Source organism: Triticum urartu, chromosome 1A (assembly GCF_056163025.1).
Source record: "Triticum urartu cultivar PI428250 chromosome 1A, HENAU_Tu73, whole genome shotgun sequence".
Classification (NCBI taxonomy): Eukaryota; Viridiplantae; Streptophyta; class Magnoliopsida; order Poales; family Poaceae; genus Triticum; species Triticum urartu.
Window position 1 is genome coordinate 462,504,809 of NC_141873.1, and position 17,351 is coordinate 462,522,159.

Sequence of the window (17,351 nt, forward strand, 5' to 3'; positions counted from 1 at the left end):
ACTCGCGTCGCCCGCCGGAATTGAGGCGGCCGCGCGGGATGACGTCGTTGGTGGCGGTGATCTGTTCGTTGCGGCGGCCTTGGAAATACGAGGTCTAGAGGTGATGGTTGCCGGCGGCGTAGCGTGGCTCGTTCGGCTGCTCCTCCGTCATGAACGAGCGGATGCGGGTGATCTCGGCCCGCCGCGCCGCCCCTTCGGGCACCGGGACGCCGCCGGCGCTCAGCCTCCATGCCCCCGGCACCCGCATGTCTGGGGGCGCCGGGTACTCGGCCTCGTAGAGCAGCCGGGCCTCCGGTTCTTGGAGGTCACGGCGGCCGAAGTTGTTCGTCGTCGCCTGGGGACCTCTCGGCCATCTTTTCATCGGAGAGGGGGGAATGAGAACTGTTGCGTCCAACGACGGGGAAGTCGCCTTTTATAGCCACAGTTGGGCGGCGACGGGCTGCATGTCGGGCGACGCGTGGCGGGAGAGGACGGGACCCGCGTCGCGGCGCATTCACTGCGTCGCCCGCGAGGCATCAATGGAGGCTGACCGACGCGGCAGCGTGGCAGCCTTCACATTGATTCACGCGAGAAACGAGACGATGAGGGCGAGGAAGCGGCGTCTCGCTGACTCGGCGGGCCCATCCTCTTTCGCGCCAAAAACAACAAATGCCACCGACGAAGAGAATTCTAGATTGAAAGGATCCAAACGGATCCACCGAAGACAGACGCCGATCGGATCCCACGATATCTGCCGAAAACACACCTCCACACGTCGTTCGTCGACACTTGAAACATTGCCCGGACGAGGGCTGGGCGGGGAGGACCTTATTTCATCTTCAAGAAGCTGTCTCCGTCTTTTTCTGTGCATGCCCAAACCCTAACAAAACTCTAAGAAACACCTAAATACGTAAGCCTCCCGGCGGCAACGACCGAGATCCACCACGCCTCCATGATACAAGGACCATAGGAGATGAGGCGGACCGATGGCGCACCGGCGAGGGGGGGTCAACCATCTCCTTAATAAACCTCAGAGAAACCAATGACCTGAGATAATATTTAATAATAATCATTAGTTTCACTAACCATGTTGTCATCACACCAAAATACCATTTAGAAATAAATGCATTTTCAATCTCCCTCTTTTGGGGGTATTTATGACAATAGGGTTAGAGCATGGAAAAGAATATAAATGATAAATGAAGCCATGCAACTCTACGGATATAAGGAGCCCCCCTTGATGTTTGCATATGCCATGCAACGCCTTTATCCTCTAACGATGAAATGAAGCCATGAAACTCTACCGCTGATGTGCGTGGATTTTCATCCTATTGTCCATTGCTAGTATCTATCTATCCTCATCAATGGCGTCCCTGACCCTCCAATTTGGTACTGCATAGGGCTTCGTGAGGGTGACCTATTGTCGCCGATGCTCTTCGTGTTCGTCATTAACGTCCTACACTCGATCCTTCAACGGCCATTTCCTAGGGAATCCTCCAGTGGCTCACCCCTCGCCACTTGGCCTTCAGTGTCTCTCTCTATGCTAATAACATGGTGATATTTTGCCACCCGAACCCTCAAGACTTGAGTGCCATTCGTGAGCTTCTCAGATCTTTGGGATTGCCTCGGGTCTAGTGACGAACCTCTCCAAGAGTTCGACCACCCCCATACGGTGCCGCCTCAATGACATCGAGGACATTCGTGATGTGTTGCCATGCCCGGGCACTAAGTTCCCCATCAAGACCTTGTCCTCCTGTCTCGATGCGTAAGCTACCCTCGACCGCTCTACAACCGATGCTGGACTAACTCGAGAAGGAGCTCCCCACTTGGAAGGCAGGTCTCTCGAAAAAGGTTGGGCGTCTACTACTTTTTCGACATGTGTTTAGTCTCATCTCGGTGCACACCTTGATGGCCATCTCCATGGATGCGACTACCCTCAAGCTTGCTTATCGTATCTACCGCGACTTCCTCTGGTTCGGGTGCAAGGATACCAACATAGGTTACTGCTCCATGAATTAGCAAAAGGTGTGGCAGCCGCTCCATATCAGAGGGCTCGACATCCATGATTTCTGTCATATGGGCATCACCCTCCATGCCCGGTGGATTTGGATCTATAAGACCGACCCATCCCGTCCATGGCGCCATCTTCCACGCGTCAACCTCCTGACACGTTCGCAAGGGAGAATCATGCATTTTTAGAGGATCACGGGTTGTCCGGCCAGTCGGTCACTAAGATTGCCCCGCTCTCCTCGAGTTGGTGCTGTGTCGATGCCGAAGATGCCACATCGTCGTTGAGGGGCTTCATCAGCGAGCTTGGATTCGCGACATCCACTACGCTCCGAGACTTGCTGCACCTGTCAAATACATGAAGCTTTGACATCGGTTGCATAAACTTAAGCTCACGACATAGCCGAATTGCCCCTCTTGGAAGATCTGCGCCAGCGGTGCCTACACGAGACGCTCGTGCTATGAGGCATTGTTCTTTGGGGCCGCTAGCTACTGATCTCTCACTAATAATAAAGCATGGATTGACTTTGTCGGGTTCACCGTCACAATACGCTTTTTTTCTTATGTCATAATACGCTTTTACAATTTGTATGGACAAAATCGTAATATAAATAAGGTGGTACTAATAGCATGTTCGTCTGTCCGTCCGACCTGGTTCGTATATCGCACATATCAGCCCAATTCATTAAAAAAAACCCGATCTATCTCGACCAGCATACGGCTATCGTTCGATCCCGCTCGATCTATTTCCGACCAGCATACGGTATCGGCGGGCTCTTCTATGTGGTTGTGCAGGAGGCGCTGGTCACCGTCAAGTGCGTGCACCCGGTGCGCGTCCGTGCAGTCAAGTCTAGCCGCTACAACACCAGCATCGACGCGTACGGGCGCTCCGCCTCAGTGGACGTGGCGAGCTCTACGCGGACGAGGAAATGCGCTTCCTGCTCCTGGTGGACGTGTCGAGGGCCGGCAACGCGGACGACGTGACGCAGCTCGTGAAGGTGACCTGCACCTATCGCGACACGGCGATCGGACTAGTGCTGGATGTGGCGGTGCACAGGCCGGTGGAGCTGGCCAAGGACCAGCAGCCGTCCATGGACGTGGCGCGGGAGACATTCCGCGTGGAGGCGACGGAGGACATCGCGGCGGGGCGCACGGCCGCGGAGTGCGGCGAGTACGTGGAGGCCGCGAGGATACTGGAGCGCAGGCGGGAGGCGCTGGCCGACGACGCGAGGTTCAGGGCGCTGGTGGCCGAGCTGCGAGAGCTGAGCACCCGCGTGGTGAGCCGGCGGGAGTACGAGAAGTCGGGGCGCGCGTGCATCCTGACCGGCTACAGCTCCCACGCGCAGCAGCGCGCCGCGTCGGCCTTTGTGGTCGGTGCCGAGGGGTACGATTGTCCCCAGCCAGCCGGGGCGGCTCCTAGCGCGGCGCCGTCGATTCTTGGTTTTGGAGCTGCTGGGGCGTACGCGACGCCGGCGATGCAGAGGATGGTTGCTGAAAACACGTGAGTTCATATTGTTGGCTAACATCAACCCTAGACCAAAACCATTGGTGGATTTCTCCATGCTCCGCTGTTTTTTCCTGCTCGTACAATTTATAGGTCAGGTGTAGTGAGGTGAAAATCTTCGCCCCATTGGGATCCTGTCCTGATGTGGTAATGGTGGGTGAGGTGTTTCAAGCCCTTCGAACCGTGGCGTCGGCATCCATATGATTCCTGCCTTTACCGGCGATCTCTATCCCCCGTCCAGTACCTTGATCTCTTGTTTGGGGTGGTTTATGGCTGAAACGAGTGTGAATGTGATGAGTCTGCATCTTGGTCATGGTTTTTTTTTCTGGTCATGGTTGTTTGAGTAAATTACTGGCTTACTGGCATCCTTTATGATCATTAGCATGTACCAGCGGAGTTTAATTCCATGCTTAGCTTGCAGACGCATATAATAAGTTATTAAATAAATTTGTACTTATAAGTTGCACAATAATGTCATAATTGTAGTTTCAGATGGTGGATTTAAGACAACTGACGTAGAGACACAATAAACCTCAAGATCAACTCATATGCTAACAGATGCTACATCACGAAGATTTACTATGCCGTGTACTCATAATGTGTCAAAGAAGTGTATCATGTCTGAGCATAAATCATTGATAAGAATCTTCCATTATTTTCCTTAATGATATGATCATAGATGGCACAACTTACACCTTGGGGATAGTTAAGAAGTAGTTGTCCCAAGATATAGACCTTTTCAGCATACTTTTACCATTCATTTAGATGTTAATATTTTTTTAATACAAATAAGCATAGAGTACAAGAATATATTTTCATACAAATTTATTAACATATATCTGTCGCGATTATGGTGAGAAGAAATATAGGCGGCCACACGGGTGGGAGTTAAAATATAAGACATTGACCTTTGTATGGGTGGGGAGAGGGGGAGATGGTCTTAGCAATGCTTATTGAGACTAGATGGTGTGTTAACTTTTTATCCCGTTGCAACGCACGGGCATTTTTGCTAATAATAGCTAAACTGGCGCACTTGAGCTGTCCTGCGATCGAAGTTTTTCACCTGGTTGGCACTACAAGATCGTTGTTTCATGGTTGATTGCTTACTTTGTCGTGGCGTCCCGCACGCTCCACGCCCGCGTTCCGTGCGACTAGACCCTGTGACGATGAACCACCTACTCATGGACTACCCCTTCACCTGTCAGGTGTGGCTCACGTACTTGCCTGGTGCAGATCGATCTCTCACCGCCCGGCGTCACGGTTTGTTTTCTGGATTGGTGGGCAACGTCTTACTCCCCGTCCGGCCATCTAAGGTCCTCCCCACCATGATCATACTCTCTGCATGGTGAATCTCGAAGCTCGCAATGCATGTATCCTCACCTTTGAGTTATCGTCTACCCCTCGCGTAACCCAGACTATCCGATCCGCTTCTTCACCTATGAGTTGTCGTCCACCCCTCGCGTGACTCGGACTATTCGTGGTAAGACTGGTTAGTGGGCGCACACTGAGGCAGCGTCCTGGACTCCCTCCTGCTTGATCTTCTCCTATCAATAAGACTAACTACAGTGAGAGTAATATAGGTGGTAACATCACACTTATCTAAACAAAATAGATGATGTGACATGTAATTAATGAAGAAAGAGAGGCATGTAGTAACATAGCTAGTTACTGTAACACCACACATATAAAAAAAAATGAGTCTACAATGTAATAAATAAAGTGATGCATGACAGATAAGGATGGCAATGGATCGGGTTCGGCTCGGGTTAAACAATATTAAATCCATATCCAAATCCATGAAGACAGTATGTGCCCATCCATGAAAAAATCCATGGGCGTAAAATTATGCTCATGTCCAAACCCGATGAATATCCATCGGATTTTCTCATCATGTATACATAAAACATAGCACAACATTCAGATAAGCTCTCAAATTCTCACAAAATGACATAGCACAAGTGAATGACATCAAATAAGCTCTTAGATTCTCACAAAATGACATAGTACAAGTATAGATCGCCACATAACCTCTCAAATTCTCACAAAATAACACAACATCAAATAAGCATAACTACCATTCTAAACATTGGTTGTCATGCTGAACAAAAATTCTGAAACCCAAGTGATCAACCATAGATAGAGGGTACTCATGAACACAAATCATTAGTGGAAGCTCTTTCCTGGCAACATCTTGATCAAAAATAATATTCTCCAAATTGGCGTTTCCATCATCAACCTTTCGCAGCCTTAACTTTTGTTGCTTTGGGCCTATTGGTGCATGCCTAGCACCACAAGATCTCATGTGACTCTTCAAATCTAAAGTGCCACTGGTTCCATCATGAGAAGCTATTGACCTATACATGCAAAAAAAAAAATTCTCCATTTCAGTTAAGAGAGCCATGGTGCATAATGTCTGAACTATACAGATTTGGAAAGATTGTGATCTCTAAATTGTAGTGAATGGTAACTACAAACCGAAACTATTTTTTGCCATCTCTTCTTTTAGGGAATAATGTAGATCTGCCTAGATTACAAGTCAGATTCTAATGAATCTTAATGATTCGTAGCTCTCTAGATTGAAATACACTGACGTGGTAAAACCTAATTGCTAATTAACATGCATAGCTACAGATCACGCCATGTTCCAAATCTGAAAAATGCTCATTCGGTAACCAACGAAAACTACCTAACTCTATAAATCTCTTCTAATTGGTACAGTAAACTACAAGAAATACTTAATTTGTAGACATGCATGAGAATGATTCATCGAAAATTACTACCGCTCCAGTTACTACTGTAAACTTCAAGAAATACTTAATTTGCAGACATACACGAGCGGGATTCATAGAACAAAAATATTACTACTGCTCCAATTATTACTGTATAACCTGAAAAAAATCAATTTGCAGACATACATGAGAGGTATTCAGGGGAATTTTTTGACTACTGCTCCATTTACTACTGTAAATTGAAACAAATAATTTGCAGACATACATGCGGATTCAGGGAACAAGCAGGAACACCACACAGAAAAACTTACCCTGAGACTCTCAGAGGATTCGGTGATTTTGGGAACGAGTAGGACCACCACACATAGAAAAATTACTACTGCTCCAGTTGCTACATGCTCATGTTGGACACCCACGTACAGGAACACCACACATACATGAGAGGATTCAGGAAACAGCAAAACTTACCCTGAATGTCGACTATTCGGTGTGTTCATCACCTTCTTAGCAAGGTCATGATTCACTTCTTGGTATGCGCCCGTCTCCCTACACTCACGTGCTGCCATGCTCCTAGTCCGGCGCGGAGCGGTACTCGTGCGTCGCGCTGCTGCGCATCGCTGTGATCTGCATCCCAGTTCAGAGACTTGCGCCGGCTCGCCGCCGCACCCGTGCAAGAATCCAAGACGGGGGGTCGAGGGGATATGGAGTTGGGCTCCACTGGACAGTGGCGTTGGATGCTGAAGTGCTGCACGCCTACACCATATGTAGAGGTAAAGGCTAGTGGCGCTGGCGACTGCATCTAGAGCAGCGGGAGGATAAGTCAAGGCGAGGAAGATGAAGCTTAATGACAGGTCGTTTAACGAGGAGATTGAAGAATGAGAAGAGGTGGTGGAGTAAAGTTACGGTGGGAATCGGGAGGGACTGTGCAATTTACTTCTCATTTTTTATAAATAAAAAAATCATTAGATGGGATAGTGGGGATCATCATGAATTTTGCCTCACATGTCATACCATCGGGTCGGGTTCGGGTATATCCACGGATACATAATTATGTCCATGCCCTATCCAAGAGTAATCGGGTCGGGTTCGGATGCTGCCCATGGGCATACAAATGTACCCAAACTCTATCCATTCGGGTCGGATATCCGCGGGTATCCATATCCATGGATAAAATTGTCATCCTTAATGACAGAACACATATATTACTAGCCACTGTGGAGGTAGTAACATAGACTAGTAACATATACTTCCTTCATTCATAAATATAAGTCTTTTTAGATATCTTAAATGGACACAACATACGGATGTATGTAGACATATTTTAAAGTATAGATTTCCTCGTTTTGCTTCGTGTGTAGTCACTTGTTAAAATTTCTAAAAAGACTTATATTTAGAAACGGAGGAATAGTACTCTAAATTACTTTTCACTATGACTAGTCTAAAAAGATGCGCAAATCTTTTGCGTATTTGCGGAAAAAGATCGCACGGGAAAATAAATAAGTATACCTATTCCCGTTCCAATGGTACCGATACCATGCACATCTCCCAAACAAGACAAAGGTATAAAAAAGCAATGTAAACAAAAAAAACCATTTCCAAATCAATCGCATATACACAGCTTAGTTCAAATCCGTATACACCAATACCAAGTACAGTACTCTCCGCGTCCCTCCTCGAACACACCGGGGCTCCCGCGTCTCATCGCCGCCGTCCGTAACTCCTTGTGCACTATTGATACCTTCCATCCAACGGCCACGAGTGTCTCCTGCCGATAGATTCCGGCCGGCGGCTCGCCCGAGTCACCCCGATCGATTCCCTCCCAAGCCCCACCCAAACCACACGTACAGCCACGGAGCCGGAGCCTCAGAACGGCTTGCCCCAGTACATGAGGATGTCCTGGAGGAGCGGGTCGCCGGCGGGGAGCCCGGCCGCCGGGTTGACGCCCGGGGTGGCGGAGGCGAACGTGCGCTCCCACTCGGAGATCCTGGGCTGGCTCTGCACTTCCGGCCGCTCGCACGACGCCGTCAGCACGTGCTCCGAGCAGCTCGAGTCGGCGTGCGCCCGCGGCATCGAGTCCGACGGCCTCACCTCGTAGTACGCCGCCAGGTCCGAGAACGGCTGCGGCGCGTATGGCGGCAGCAGGGCCGGCTTCTGCTCCGGCGGCGAGCCGACGGCCGCGTGCCCGGGGCTCGCGCTCGCCGTCCGGTCACCGGCGCCCGGCCTCTCCGAGGCGCCTTTCTTGTTGTAGATCCGGCACAGCACCCAGTCATCCAACTGCAGCCACCACAAAAAGATCGATCGACATGTTCAGAACCAAAATCATCTCTCTAACATGAACATTCCAATATAAATCCATCATCATAATCATAAACTAATCGGAAGGTGACACTGGTTGGAAACGAGTCGCTATCGCGGCGCACAAAGCGCGGGAGATAATTGGCGGGCGGAAGAGATGACGCACGCCGGCATCTCCACCGTTCACACCGGCGAGAGAGCTGCCCGTGACAAGGATCGTAAACAATTAACTAAGCCCCACTTATCTTCCACGTACGATCGATACGTGACGATAACCGACTCCTTATCTAATCGTTCGAGATGATGCCAAAGAGGACAAAGTTAAGTGGGATTGATTGAAGATGATTCTCGCACAGTTCGGACCACCTACTGTGCGCAGGTCAGAGGGTGGGATGGGGCGTACCCTGAGGCTGTTCTTCTTGCGGGCGGAGCGGTCGACGTCGGCGAGGCGGTACTCGTGCATGATCCAGTTGGTCTTGTCGCCCTTGGGGGCCTTGCCGGCGTAGAAGACGAGCGCCTTCTTGATGGCCAGCGGCTTGGGCGTGCCCACCGGCTTGTCGGCGCCGGTGGCCTTCCAGTAGCCCGTGCCGGCCGACCGGTTCGGCCGCGACCCGTTCGGGTACTTGCGGTCGCGCGGGGAGAAGAAGTACCACTCCTTCTCGCCGTACAGCGCCATTCCTGCACGCACGCACGCACACGCAGACGCAAAAACGATTAGATCATCCCGCCGCGTGAGCTACCTAGGCATGCATGCATGCATGCTGCGCCGGGGCATGGAGGACGTACTTGGGAGCTGCCATGGGTCGAACTTGTAGAGGTCGACCTCGGCGATGATGGGCACGGAGATGGGCAGGCCGGCGCAGCGCCGGCAGAGGTAGTGCATCACCAGCTCCTCGTCCGTCGGGTGGAACCGGAACCCCGGCGGCAGCTGCAGGTCCTGCTGCCCCTGCGTCGCCGCCGATCCTCCGCCGCCGCCGCCGCTCATCTCCTCGATCCTTCTCGGTCGCCGACTAATCGCTCGATATATAGAGCTAAGCTAGCTACTCGAATCGAATCAGACAGCTCCAAACTGCTGCGATAAACCAGATATCGATAAATAAACCGGACGGTCGAGGGGCTGCTTCTGGTCCTGGAAGGGGCGGGGAGAGCATGAAACCATGCGCAGTGCGGCACGCGCGCCATATATAGAGCGCGCGCGCGGGGCGCGCCGAGGGGATGCCGTTCGCGGCGAGACGTGGAGGGCATCCGACGGTCGGGGCGCGGCTTTTGTCACTGCTTACGCCAGGGCGCTTGGACGCGCACGCGCGCGCGCGGCCGGGGCGCGGCCAGGAGCGGCGAGGCGGCAGTGTGGGGCCCGTTCCCGGTGCAACGGCGGCTCGAGCACGTGGACAGGTGTTCCGTTTCGGGGTAGTCTGCGAGCCCCACGACGGAACGTGCGGCCGTTGCCGGCGCGACACGTGGTGGAGGGGCTGCCAAAACGGAAAGGTACACCATGCAAAAAAAAAACAGAAAGGTACGGATCTCCATGGGTGTCAGTTGGAGCGTATGACTAGTTTAGGTTTTTGTTTTTTGTTTTTTGGGACCCTAACGTAACTGCAGTATTGTTGTATACGGTTGTATAGGTCGTGTGCGGTCGTCTCTTCGGGGCCCCAAAGGGCTGAGGCGCGTACATGCTCTACGCTCGTCCACGTTTTAGTGCCACCCCATGGAGCGAAGAGTGCGTGACTCACGTTAGAATGCCTGCCGCGAACATAAAAACGCTTGCCACCACAACACTTCTTATTGTACTTTTCTGTGAGAAAGACTCGGCCCTATTATAAAGAATTGTATAGGAAAGATTTCATGGAAGTACAAAGCACACTAAGCATAATAAAAATTGGACGCCGATAACGCTCACCCGTGTGATGGGAGCAACACCCGCCCACACATCGTGTGTGGTGTGAGTAGGAAACAGTCCACACGTGGCATGTGTGGGCGAACAGTAGAACCGCCCACAGCTGTGGCAGAAGAAGCACCCTACCACACACCCTATGTCAACGTACACGTTTCGTGCGGGATCGATCCCATACCGAATGATTTTCTGTTGGCCCGACATGACACTGAACTAGCCAGCCCAGCAATGAAATAAGCACGTGCAGCGCAGTTACCTATTGCTTCACTAAAACAAGCCAAAAAACAGCATCAAGAACATGTGTTTATAAAAATTCAAAACAATACAGTTACCGTATAGTACATAGGTGCCAACAAAAATAATTTGACATATGTTGGATTTTTTTTGCCATGGCAACAAGTTTGCAAAGTGTATATGGAAAAGTATTGTACAAAATGATATATATACATATATCCTATGTGTAATGCCATGGCGCAACAAGTTTGATAGAGTTGCTGTATACGAATGATTTCTATTAAAATTGCTGTTATTGATCTGATTATGAAAATTATATGGTCTAAAAGTACTGGAATTACCATGGTCTAAGTAGTAAACAATGCCAAATCAAAACCTGCATATTGAATATACCCAAGGTAAAAATTGGTTGAAAATTTGCCATGACATATCTACTGCTATATGATGGCAAATTGTATGAATTTGCCATGGAAAATATTGTTGTTTCCCAAGCTAAAAAATGACAAGTTTTGCAGCGGGGGTGCATATCGACTTGCCATCACATAAAATTCAAACAAATGCCATGTTTTCAAAAAACAAAACAAAAAATTCATGGTCGTCATCACGGAGGACGATCTCCTGGTAGGCATCTTAGTCGACGTCTAGGCCGGGGGAGGAGCTACATTACCATGGTCAAATGAAAAGTAGCTTTTGCCGTGTTGCTAAAGGAAAAGAATATTGCCACGATCCTTAAACTACATTTGCCATGCTTGAACTTAATTTGCCATGGGGCAAATAAAATTGCGATGGTATCTATTTTTGAAACATGAGTAAATCTAATGTTGCCATGGTCCCGTTAAATTTGCCATGGTCCCTTCAAAGAAGAAAATTTTCCATGTTGCAAAAAAAGGAAAGAAAATTTACCATGGTCCTTAAAATTGGAAATTGCCATGCTCCGAAAATTGCATTTGCCATGATACACACACTAAGTTTGCCATGGTCCTGTTCGAAAACAAAATTTGCAAGGTTGTAAAAGAAGGAAGAAAATTTGACAGGCTACATGAACTACCGTTGCCATGAAAGATGCACTGAGATTGCCATGGTCCCATAAAAAAGAAAATTTGCCATGTTGCAAAAAAGAAAGAAAATTTGCCATGCCCCGTAAACTACATTTGCCATGATACATACACTAAGTTTGCCATGGTCCCATTCAAAAAGAAAATTTTCCATGTTGCAAAGAAGGACGAAAAATTGCCATGCTCCACGAACTGGCATGAAAGAAAATTTGCCATGGTCGCTTTCAAAAATAGAAAATTTGTATGAGGCATAGACTAAAAAATGCCATGATCCATAAACTATAATTCCCATGATGCATGCACTAAAAAATTGCCATGGTCCCATTCAAAAAGAAATTGCCATGTTGTAAAAAAGAAGAATTGTTGTGGCCCCGTTTACAAAGTTCAAAATCAAGTATGAACAAGAAAAATTGCCATGGCAGATTCGTATCAAGAATTGCCGTGTTTTGTATGATGGATTTAGCTCGTGTAAAAAAACACAAAAAAGTTGGAATCAAGTATGAACGAGAAACTTGCCATGGCAGAATTGTATCAAAAATTGCCGTGTTTTTTTAATCAAATTTTACATGAAATTTGCCAAGAATGTGAAGTAATAAAAAATTGATCAAATGTTGCCATGGAAAATGCATGTTTCATCTTGCAATGTTAGTTTCAACGAAAATGCCATCTTTTGCGTAATAAAATTGTCGTGTATGTGAAAATAACACAAACAAAATGATCAAAAACAAATTTCCATGGCAAGTGCAAAGTCAAAATGCCATGGCACATGGAGTAATAATGTTGTGGTACATGAAAAAAAGATAGATTTGCCATGTTATATGAGTTAAATTTGCCACGATAGTAACATTGAAATTGCCATGTAGTTAGTGAGTAGCATGCCAAATTGTTAAGTAGGAAAATGTACATACATATGGGTGATTTGCCATCTGCCATGAAACGAACAGGGCAAAATTAGGCTGATTGAACATGGGGGAGTTGCCATGTCTATATTTAGTACCATTACAGGATGATGGGTTGTGGTTGGCATGAAGATGGCAAACATGGCAAAAAAAAGTTCAGCCATGGCAATTGATGGATTATGGATCCGATGAAGTTGCCAAGCATTTGGTACAGTAGCATACCAATTGCTTGGTACCTGTTAACAGGCATAACAAACATGAAACATGACAAATTTCAGGCTTTTATAGAGAGGGATTTGCCATGTATTTACTCAGAAATTTGAAAAAAAAGGATGTGTTGTGGTTTGAAAAACATGGCAAACAACGCAAGTTTTTACAGTTCCACACATAGGGCAAGTTGCCATCTATTTATTCAGTAGAATGGCAAAATGATGAAAGGGCAAATGTAAATGCATTAACTGCCGTATCGTATGGCATATCAGAACACATGGCAATTTTCAGCGCCAAACAGTAGGATAGTTGCCATGTATTTATTTAAAAGCATGGCAAATTGATAAGAAGTGGAATTGTAGACACATTAACATCAGTATGAAATGACAGATCACACAAAACACATATTTTTGCCATGGAAAATACTCCAAATTTTTGACATGGCAGAAGCTCATAGCAACTCTGTCCCATGGCAATTATTCATAGCAAATTCGGCCATGGCAACTACTATATAATTTTGCCATCACAATTACTCCAGAAATTTGCCATGGAAACAACTCATAGCAATTCTACCCCATCAGAACTACTCATAACGAAAACTGCCATGGCAACTATTGATCCAACATTCAGTTTGCCATGTTACTTGAAGTATGTTTGACATGTTGTATAAAATTTCAGAATTTGCCATGTTTTACGAAAATGTCGTGTGTTCAAATAAAGAGCAATCCTACATTTTCCATGTGACCAAACAAATTGTGGGAAAAATTTGTACATGATACATGGAATTTGCCATGGCAAACACATTCTGTAGCATCTATTCAACAATGTATGAATTTACTATGTGATGCTACAGAAAAATTGCCATGGTTATGTTAATTTGAACATTGGATTGATGAGAAAAACAAATTTGCCATGGCAAAAACATTCAATATAATCTATTTCAGCTCATGTAAATTGCCATAAGATCCTATACAAAAATTGCCATCATGTGGACTAGTCATATACACGAATTCTGCTATTCGAGCGAATGGACCAGCGACTCACCGGCGAGAACAGGCATGGCCACGACCTCCTCCTCCATGGGGTGGCCAGACGTGACGCCGGTGACGGGATCCACGATGAGGACGAACGTCGTCGTAGAATGGACGCGGAGGAAGGGAATCGACGGAGGCGAGGCTCCTCCAGCGTTGTGTGGCGGGACCTATTGCTCACCGTTGTCGCGGCCTCCCCGCCACCACCTGCCTCGCCAGACGCGTCCATGGCGCTGCCGAGGAGAACTCACTACCGGGCCTCCTCCTCCTGCGGTCCATCTCGAGCTCGATGGGCAGCTCCTCCCCCGCCGCCGCTCAACCCATCGCGCACACGCACTCCTCCCGCGGCAGCTCCTCTTCACCGTCGTCGTCGTCGCCATTCCTCTCCCTGCAGCTCCTTCCCCGCTGCGCACGGGCACTCCCCTGCGGCAGCTCCTCTTCACCGTCGCCGCCGCTGCCATTCCTCTCCCTGCAGCGGTTCCTCCCCGCCAAGGCTCCTCTGTCGTGGCTCCTCCCAGCCGCAGCCTAATCCCGTCGCTGCTCCTCCGTCGCACAGCGAGCGTGCCCTTCCTCCTCCGCTGCGCCTTGCATCGCCGTCGGCCGGATCCACCTCCTATTCGCCACCGCTTAGGGCCTCCGCCGCCACCACTCGGGACCTCCGCTCGCCGCCGCCCGAGGACTCCGTCCGCCTCCGCTCGGGGCCCACTGTTGGGGAACGCAGTAATTTCAAAAAATTTCCTGCGCACACGCAAGATCATGGTGATGCATAGCAACGAGAGGGGAGAGTATGATCTACGTGCCCTTGTAGATCGCAACGGAAGCGTTGACACAACGTAGAGGAAGTAGTCGTACGTCTTCTTCCCGATCTGACCGATCCAAGCACCGTTACTCCGGCACCTCCGAGTTCTTAGCACACGTACAGCTCGATGACGCTCCCCGGGCTCCGATCCAGCAAAGCTTCGGGGATGAGTTCCGTCAGCACAACGGCGTGGTGACGATGATGATGTTCCACCGACGCAGGGCTTCGCCTAAGCACTACAACGATATGACCGAGGTGGAATATGGTGGCACGGGGCACTGCACACGGCTAAGGAACGATCACGAGGATCAACTTGTGTGTCCAAGGGTGCCCCCTGCCTCCGTATATAAAGGATCCAAGGGGGGGGTGCGCCGGCCTAGAGGAGGGCGCAGGAGGAGTCCTACTCCTACCGGGAGTAGGACTCCCCTCCCCGTTCCTTGTCCAACTAGGAGAGGTGGAGGGAGAATAGGAAAGGGGGGGCGCCGCCCCTCCCTCCTTGTCCAATTCGGACTAGGGGGAGAGGGGGCGCGCGGCCTGCCCTGGCAGCCCCTTCCTCTTCTCCACATTAGGCCCATAAGGCCCATTAACCCCCCGGGGGGTTCCGGTAACCCCTCCGGTACTCCAGTTTTATCCGAAACTTCTCCGGAACCCTTCCGGTGTCCGAATATAGTCATCCAATATATCAATCTTTATGTCTCAACCATTCCGAGACTCCTCGTCATGTCCGTGATCACATCCGGGACTCCGAACTAACTTCGGTACATCAAAATGCATAAACTCATAATAACTGTCATCGTAACTTTAAGCGTGCGGACCCTACGGTTCGAGAACAATGTAGACATGACCGAGACACGTCTCCGGTCAATAACCAATAGCGGGACCTGGATGCCCATATTGGCTCCTACATATTCTACGAAGATCTTTATCGGTCAGACCGCATAACAACATACGTTGTTCCTTTTGTCATCGGTATGTTACTTGCCCGAGATTCGATCGTTGGTATCCAATACCTAGTTCAATCTCGTTACCGGCAAGTCTCTTTACTCGTTCCGTAATACATCATCTCACAACTAACATATTAGTTGTAATGCTTGCAAGGCTTATGTGATGTGCATTACCGAGAGGGCCCAGAGATACCTCTCCGACAATCGGAGTGACAAATCCTAATCTCGAAATACGCCAACCCAACATGTACCTTTGGAGACACCTGTAATGCTCCTTTATAATCACCCAATTACGTTGTGACGTTTGGTAGCACCCAAAGTGTTCCTCCGGCAAACGGGAGTTGCATAATCTCATAGTCATAGGAACATGTATAAGTCATGAAGAAAGCAATAGCAACATACTAAACGATCGGGTGCTAAGCTAATGGAATGGGTCACGTCAATCAGATCATTCACCTAATGATGTGATCCCGTTAATCAAATAACAACTCTTTGTCCATGGTTAGGAAACATAACCATCTTTGATTAACGAGCTAGTCAAGTAGAGGCATACTAGTGACACTCTGTTTGTCTATGTATTCACACATGTATTATGTTTCCGGTTAATACAATTCTAGCATGAATAATAAACATTTATCATGGTATAAGGAAATAAATAATAACTTTATTATTGCCTCTAGGGCATATTTCCTCCAGTCTCCCACTTGCACTAGAGTCAATAATCTAGATCACATCGCCATGTGATTTAACATCAATAGTTCACATCATCATGTGATTAACACCCATAGTTCACATCATCATGTGACCAACACTCAAAGGGTTTACTAGAGTCAATAATCTAGTTCACATCTCTATGTGATTAACACCCAAAGAGTACTAAGATGTGATCATGTTTTGCTTGTGAGAGAAGTTTAGTCAATGGGTCTGCCACATTTAGATCCGTATGTATTTTGCAAATTTCTATGTCAACAATGCTCTGCACAGAGCTACTCTAGCTAATTGCTCCCACTTTCAATATGTATCCAAATTGAGACTTAGAGTCATCTGGATTAGTGTCAAAACTTGCATCGATGTAACTCTTTACGACGAACCTTTTTGTCACCTCCATAATCGAGAAACATATCCTTATTCCACTAAGGATAATTTTGACCGTTGTCCAGTGATTTACTCCTAGATCACTATTGTACTCCTTGCTAAACACAGTGTAGGGTATACAATAGATCTCGTACACAGCATGGCATACTTTATAGAACCTATGGCTGAGGCATAGGGAATGACTTTCATTCTCTTTCTATCTTCTGCCGTGGTCGGGCTTTGAGTCTTACTCAATTTCACACCTTGTAACACAGGCAAGAACTCTTTCTTTGACTGTTCCATTTTGAACTACTTCAAAATCTTGTCAAGGTATGTACTCATTGAAAAAACTTATCAAGCGTCTTGATCTATCTCTATAGATCTTGATGCTCAATATGTAAGTAACTTCACCGAGGTCTTTCTTGAAAAACTCCTTTCAAACACTCCTTTATGCTTTGCAGAATAATTCTACATTATTTCCGATCAACAATATGTCATTCACATATACTTATCAGAAATGCTGTAGTGCTCCCACTCACTTTCTTGTAAATACAGGCTTCACCGGAAATCTGTATAAAACTATATGCTTTGATCAACTTATCGAAGCGTATATTCCAACTCCGAGATGCTTACACCAGTCCATAGATGGATCGCCGGAGTTTGCACATTTTCTTAACTCCTTTAGGATTGACAAAAACTT

General features: G+C 47.9%; 1 protein-coding gene across 1 annotated transcript; it reads right to left on the reverse strand.

Moving 5' to 3' along the window:
• Window positions 1–7,782: 7,782 nt before the first annotated feature.
• On the reverse strand, window positions 7,783–9,682 carry LOC125518917 (NAC domain-containing protein 48). The gene is made up of 3 exons (XM_048683810.2): window positions 9,301–9,682; window positions 8,918–9,192; window positions 7,783–8,493 (listed from the first exon to the last, which is right to left on the reverse strand). Exons 1-3 carry the CDS (start codon window positions 9,497–9,499, stop codon window positions 8,083–8,085), a joined length of 885 nt encoding a protein of 294 aa, XP_048539767.1. The 5' UTR covers window positions 9,500–9,682; the 3' UTR covers window positions 7,783–8,082.
• Window positions 9,683–17,351: the final 7,669 nt, after the last annotated feature.